The sequence below is a fragment of the Cynara cardunculus genome, assembly GCF_001531365.2.
Source record: "Cynara cardunculus var. scolymus isolate 2C chromosome LG 10, CcrdV1, whole genome shotgun sequence".
Classification (NCBI taxonomy): Eukaryota; Viridiplantae; Streptophyta; class Magnoliopsida; order Asterales; family Asteraceae; genus Cynara; species Cynara cardunculus.
Window position 1 is genome coordinate 21,360,637 of NC_037537.1, and position 7,118 is coordinate 21,367,754.

At 30.5% G+C, this 7,118-nt stretch overlaps 1 protein-coding gene across 1 annotated transcript; it reads left to right on the plus strand.

Moving 5' to 3' along the window:
• The first annotated feature begins 692 nt into the window (after window positions 1-692).
• LOC112520112 (crocetin glucosyltransferase, chloroplastic-like) lies at window positions 693-2,048 on the plus strand. The gene has a single exon (XM_025128414.1). It carries the CDS (start codon window positions 693-695, stop codon window positions 2,046-2,048), a length of 1,356 nt encoding a protein of 451 aa, XP_024984182.1.
• Window positions 2,049-7,118: the final 5,070 nt, after the last annotated feature.

A 7,118-nucleotide genomic window follows, 5' to 3' on the forward strand; every position in this document is an offset into this window, starting at 1 on the left:
TATATATATATATATATATATATATATATGTGTGTGTGTGTGTATAGCCTTATTTTGAAAACTTTGTAATTTCGTGACCCATGATATCTTTAGACCACGGAAATTAGTTAAAAAATATATATATATATATATATATATATATAATAAAAAAAACATCTCCTTCACTCTCCTCTATTAACACAAAAATACATGTATAATTGAATATGTATAGAAGATAAACATTTTTTTATAACTATTATTATAGGTTGTGAGTAGACTTAAAATTTACGAGATTTGATATAACTTATGAATATATTGATACTTGCAAAACTAAATCTAATACATGCAAACATTGTGAACACCCTAATTAATAAAATTCTTATATGTTCAATTTATGTGCAAATTTACATTGTATTCTCCAAACTTTTTTCTACGAAAAAAAGGCAAAGTAGAGAAAAAGGAGGAAATTAAATAAAAACTAGTGTTTTTGAAACTTCTTTTAGGGGAGAAATGGAAAATCGAAGAAAAATAATGATAAATTTCCTTCTAAATGTAGTAGAGTGAACATGGTACGATACCATACTATTTTTTCCAGTATCGTGTACCAATAAATTATAATTGATATGTAAATATTTAAAAAAAAAATTGGAGAATTAATTATATGTATATCTATATATATCATGAGACAAGACTATACCCTCCTAAATCTAACCATGGACCATCACCATTTCCTTCTCGTATCATTATCATTCCAAAGCCACATTAATCCCACTCTCCGACTAGCCACCAAACTCATACGCGCCGGTGCTCGAGTCTCCTTCGCTACCACCGTCAGCGGTCTCAACAACCTCAAGACCCGCCCTTCCCTACCTGGCTTATCCTACGATTGCTTCTCCGACGGCAACGACACCGAACCCGACGCCAATGTCCGAAAGCCAGGCTACGTTCAAGAAATCGAGCTTATTGGCTCCATTAACCTCAAAAACCTCTTGCTATCAAAGGCTAAACAAGGCGAAAAAGTGGATTTCTTAATCTACGGCATGTGTATACCATGGGTGGCTAAGGTGGCGCGTGAGCTTCACTTGCCGTCGGCCTTTTTCTTTTTCCAATCAGCAGCTTCCTTCTCTGTGGTGGTATACCAGTTCTTCAAAGGTGATGGTGGAATGGTGAATTCCGATATTGACCCCAACGGTTTATTACAAATACCAGGATTGCCCTTGTTGAGACACGGTGAAATCCCGCAGTTTCTGCGACCCACGGAGGCATCGTTCCCTGTTTTCAGAGAGCACATAGAAACCCTAGAAAAACACCCAAATCCATGCATACTACTCAACACTTTTGATGGTTTAGAAGAAGAATCCATCAAACCAATACGTGATCATATCAACATATTCTCCGTTGCGCCATTAATTCCCGGAGAAACGGAGGAGCCGTTCATCTGTGATATTTTTCAGGATTCCGATCGAGAAACGTATCTCCGGTGGCTAGATTCGAAACCTGCAAAATCGGTGATTTACGTATCGTTTGGAAGCATCGTGGAGTTAGGGAAAAAGCAAAAAGAGGAGATACTTGAAGGATTGATCGAAGCTGGATATCCATTTTTGTGGGTTATTCGCAACCACGGAGAAGATGATGAAGTGGCGAAGAGTTACAGGGCGGAGGCAGCGACGGCTGATGGTAATGGGTTGATAGTGAGATGGTGTTCACAGGTGGAGGTGTTGAACCACTTTGCAATCGGGTGTTTCGTGTCGCATTGTGGGTGGAACTCGATATCGGAAAGTATGGTAGGCGGGGTGGCGGTGGTAGGGTGTCCGCAGTTTTCAGACCAGATGATGAATATGAAGATGGTGGAGGAAGTGTGGGGGAATGGGGTGAAGGCGGTGGCGGACGGTGATGGTGTGGTGGGGCGGGAAGGGATAAAGAGGTGTTTGAAGGTGGCAATGGAAAGTGAAGAGATCAAGAGAAACTGTGAGAGATTGAAAGCCATAGCCATGGAAGCTGTGGTGGACGGCGGGTCATCGCATACAAACTTAAAACGGCTTTTCGAAAGCTTTAAATGCAATTCATGATTTCTGTAAAATAGAAAAAATTATGAACTCCTTATCAAATGTTAACATGATAAGTATCTTCCTGAGTTATTTATTTCTGGTAAAAATACTTAAATTAGTAACCTATTTTTATAAAGAAAATTATCATAACATTTTATTTTCAGTTTTTTTTGCTACAATAATATACTTTTAAAATATTTTTTTTATTAGGACGCCGTATTTTCAAAATTTTATCTGTTATAGCATTAGGTAACCTGTTACTTTTTGAACATATATTTCTTTGTTGATGTGTCAAACTTAAAATGACATTGAAGCCACATAGAATAATCTGTTAGACATGAGATAACTTACATGTCATTTAAAAAAAAAAAACTAATTTGAAAAACAACTTTTGTCGAACTTTTCTTTGAACATTTCTTTTTCTTCTCAAAATCATTTTCTTGAAACCTTTTTACAAGTCTCTTGAGAACTTACTATGGGGGTGTTCGAGATTGATTATTTAAAATAACTTATGTTTTTGTAAAAGTGTCTATCAACTTATATTGTAGCAAACTAGAGTTTTATAAAAAGTGTTTGGATTAACTTATGGCGGTATCACAGCAGATAAGTTGATAAAATAGATAGAGATACAATTTTCTTTTTATCATCCAAACAACTAAAACTCATTATTGTCGGTAAAAGTATGTTGCTACTTTGGGCATTTTACCCTTTATTTTACTGTATGAAAATGGTAAAAACCAAAAATATTATATGGTAAAACAAATAAGGAGTAAGAATCTTACTTGGTAAATGAAGGTTGGTTAATGATTATTGAGTAAGAGATGTTTATTGAAAATGGAGTTTACATAAATACATGAAATATTTATATAAATTTTATTAAAATAAAATTCGATTTAACAAATAAATTTAATCGAGAAAATTAATTATTTTAATAAATTAATATTTTTAAATGATGAAATAACGTGTATCCATCATGTCCATGCATTATACACGTGTGCATCTTCATCAGGATACGTATGAAGAGAAAATACAAATAAGACAAAAAAGATAGCCTCTGATGGTTGGCAGTCACAGACGTATAAAGAGAAAATACAAATGAGACAAATGGGTTGTTTGGAATTGCTGAATGATTTGATATAAAATAATTAATAGGTTCTCATGATATAATATAAAATGAAATATAATTGTTTGGTAATTGTGTAAAAATGAAATTAAGGTAGTGTTTAAGGGAGATTCAGGATACAAAATCATTCAGAGAGTTTTAGAACCATTAAGGGACAGACTTTTTTTTGTTGCCAAACAAAATTCATCTCTTAACGATTCAGACGTACCTCTTAATGAAACTATTAAGAGGTAAACAAACAACCTCAAAGCCTATGATGGTTGGCAGGCACATAAGTGGTGAATACTCGATTCTGATATCATTTGTAATGACTGAAACCTTTGGTGAGGTTTGAACCCTTGAACTGTTAAGAGACTATGGTTTACAATACCATTAAGCCAAAGACCTTATACTTTAAATTTTTTTTTATGTATTTAAACCATTTTCCCTTAAAAAAGTTGTATTCTAATTGAATTTCATATACTTTGGTCAAAATATAAGCCCCAAGTTGGTCCCAAAAATCCATTCATTATGAAAATTTGTATAATTATATTTGAATAAAAATTGATTACCGATAATTCTAATCTGTTTTATACAAAACCTGCTTTTAAGGTTATTAATGTGAGGAGATATGTTTTTGACTCACTCAGCGGTTAAGACTAGGGGTGCTCAAAAACCCGACTAACCCGATCAACCCAATCCAACTCAACGCGAAATAACCCAATTCGAAGCAACCCGATGTCTAATCGATTTGTAAAATTGTCAAACCGTATGTATCAGGTTGATATTGGATTACTATTATTTGAACCCAACCCAACCCAACCCGATATCCTTTTATTTCTTGGATTTAATATGCTTGTTGAATTTATATTAATATATACATTAGAAAATTACACTATCATGTATGTTTTTCATATAGGGAAAATTGCACCAAAATGGAACCAACTTTCACCTAATTCCTATTTTAGGGAACCAACTTTTAAAATCATCATTTTGGGGAACCAACTTGCACCTGATTCCTATTTTAGGGAATCAATTTTCAAAATCTTCATTTTGGGGAACCAACTTGCACCTGATTCCTATTTTGTGGAACCAACTTTCAAAATCGTCATTTTGGGGAACCAACTTGCACCTGATTCCTATTTTAGGGAATCAACTTTCAAAATCGTCATTTTGGGGAACCAACTTGCACCTGATTCCTATTTTGGGAAACCAACTTGCAAAATAATTATAGAAAAATAACAAAAATTTGTTTTTTCCAAAAATTAATGCAATAAAATCTATTTTTCATTCCAAATCTCGTTTTTTTAATTCATATATCAAATTGAACATTTAAAAAAAATCCAAATTACAATAATAAAAATTGTTTTTTACTAATGGAAAAAAAATCAATTTAATAGAAAAAATTAATTAATGCAATTGGTTAGATATAAAAATCTTGAATGTGATATTTAATATTTATTTTTTATTGTATCAATTAATTTTTNTGTACTAAATATAAAAAAAGGAAAAGAAATATGTCATTTTTATAAATAATATTTTTTTAAAATATACTTTTTATAACAAAATGTTGGATAATTTTTTAATTTTAACAGTCTTTTTAAAGGGTTTTCATTTCTTTCATCCATTTTCTCTTCTAAAAATGTTTTGAAAATATCAGTTTTTTTACTTTCCTCCCCTTTCCTTTTTTTTTCCTTCATAAAAAAAGTTTTGAGAACAAAGTGTTAATATTAAGTGTAATTGTGACCTTGAAAAAACGCAGGGGAAAATAATATTGGTTACAGTTATAGAAAGCTTTTCTAAAACATTAAAACCCATTATGGATCTAGTGACAATTAGAACAAAATAGAACATGTCATAGGATGTTTAGAACTCGTACCTTTTCAGACTTGGAAATGGTTTTGACGAAGTAATTTAGAAACCAAGCCATGTTTCCTTCACAGGTGACCCAGACACGAACACGCTTTGCGCCTTCACTTGGTGTTAGCCCAAAACCCTAAATTTGTATGTGTATTACAGAAAATAAAAGATTTATTTTTTGTATTTTTGATAGCTAAATCTAAAAAGATTCAATCACTTGATTTTGATTTAGCCTATCACCTTATTTATATGGAAAGTCTTACGGTTAGTTCATAACTCAAACAAGGTTTTAGTAATTATCTTTGATATTTATATAATTATTTTAAACTTTAAAATCAGGGCAAAATACACAAAATAACAATCTACTTTCATAAATTTCTTTATTATAGCATTGTACTTCCAGTTTTTCTTATTATAGATAACACTCTGTAACTATCATAATTACACTTTAACACATATTTTTATAATTATTCTTCAAGAATACTTATTTCAAAAATCTACCTGATTTAACTTGTGTTATTTTTCCTGTATATTTACATATACTTATTAAGAATATTTTTGTGTGACACATGTACTGAATATATAATAATTTATATTAAGTTTTATAAATTTCCTTAAAATGAAGAATTCTATATTCTTTTTATGCAAAAATAGCAACACATTTGATTTTTGTTCATTTAAAAAATGTATTATTGTAATTTTACATAAAATAATAATATATTTTAAATTTTTATTTATCAATGGTAAAAGGCAATTCTAACTTTCTAATCTCTTTATCCTACCAAATTGGATAAAAAGGTGCTAATTATGTTGGTATCTTGTCATAATGTTTGGACTAAAATCAAAATGGTATAAATGGACTGAAATGCCCTTGATTTAACGGACTGGAGTGTAACTCCGTTGGGGACAAGGACCAAGCTTGAAATGAAATACAAACCACGGGGATGTCCAATGTACTTATTTTAAATGAGGTGTAGTATTCGGATTTTGAGCACACCGTAGGGGCCCATAATGTAATTTACTCTTAAAAATGTTTATTAAATTAAAATATATATTAAATAATAATTATTTTATTTATTTTTAAAAACTATTAAATTGACCAAATAACTTTTGCATTATAAAATTCCAAGTTTAGAAAAAATAAAGAAAATCAAAGTGGAATTTACATATTTTTTGGATTTGGACATTAAAATATATAAACAAAATATGGGAAATTAATTAAGGCTAACATGGAATACTAAATTCTCCAACATTTTGTTTTGGAAATTATAATTTATTAAAAAAGTTATTATATATTAAATATATATTTATTTGACCAAAATTATATTAAATATTTTAGTAAAAGTAAATAATAATTTTTATCCTTGTGGTTTATTAATAATTTTGATTTTTGTTCTTGTGGTTTAAAAATTGTGATTTTCATACATATGGTTTGTAAGGAATCAAAATAGTAAAAAAGATAAAACCACAAGCAACAATAAATTGTAAATTATAAAAAACAAAAATAGCAGTAAAAATGGATAAAAACCACAATTTTTAAATCACGGGGCTGAAAATCACAATTTTTTAGAAACCACAAGGACTAAAAACGTAATTTATACTTTTAATACGTTAGAAGTGGAACTTTGCAATATAGTGGAACGTATTCAACACATCTTTTTTTTATTAACCTGGATATTCAACTCGTTATGGGAGCCGACTAATCTCAGGACGACCATCTGCTTTGCAGATAGCTCGGAGTCACCGCATTTAAACCTCCGTGGCCATAAGGGGATTTTTATTTCTCCCTGGATTTGAACCTGAGACCTCCAGGTACTTTTGATATTTGGAGTCAAGCTCAAACCAATCAGACACCACCCCTTGTGGTTTTCAGTACATTTTTTATTCCATATTTGTTTGACTTCATTTTATAAATCTATGTGATTTTGAAAGAACAAGAGAGAATTTTGTTGGTTACGAGTTTTATTTTGTAATAAAGCATATTTATTACTAGATTTTGAGATAGTTAGTAAATTTCATGTGTATTAATAAGATGTAAATGTTGAATAATACCGTAAAATTATTGTATGTATATATTCACATGTAAATATACTCATGATTCAAATTTCCATAATTGGATTAAATATATA

What these genes read in the sequence shown, in the direction of transcription:
- LOC112520112 (XM_025128414.1), top strand. Translation starts at nt 693, where the DNA reads ATGGACCATCACCATTTCCTTCTCGTATCATTATCATTCCAAAGCCAC.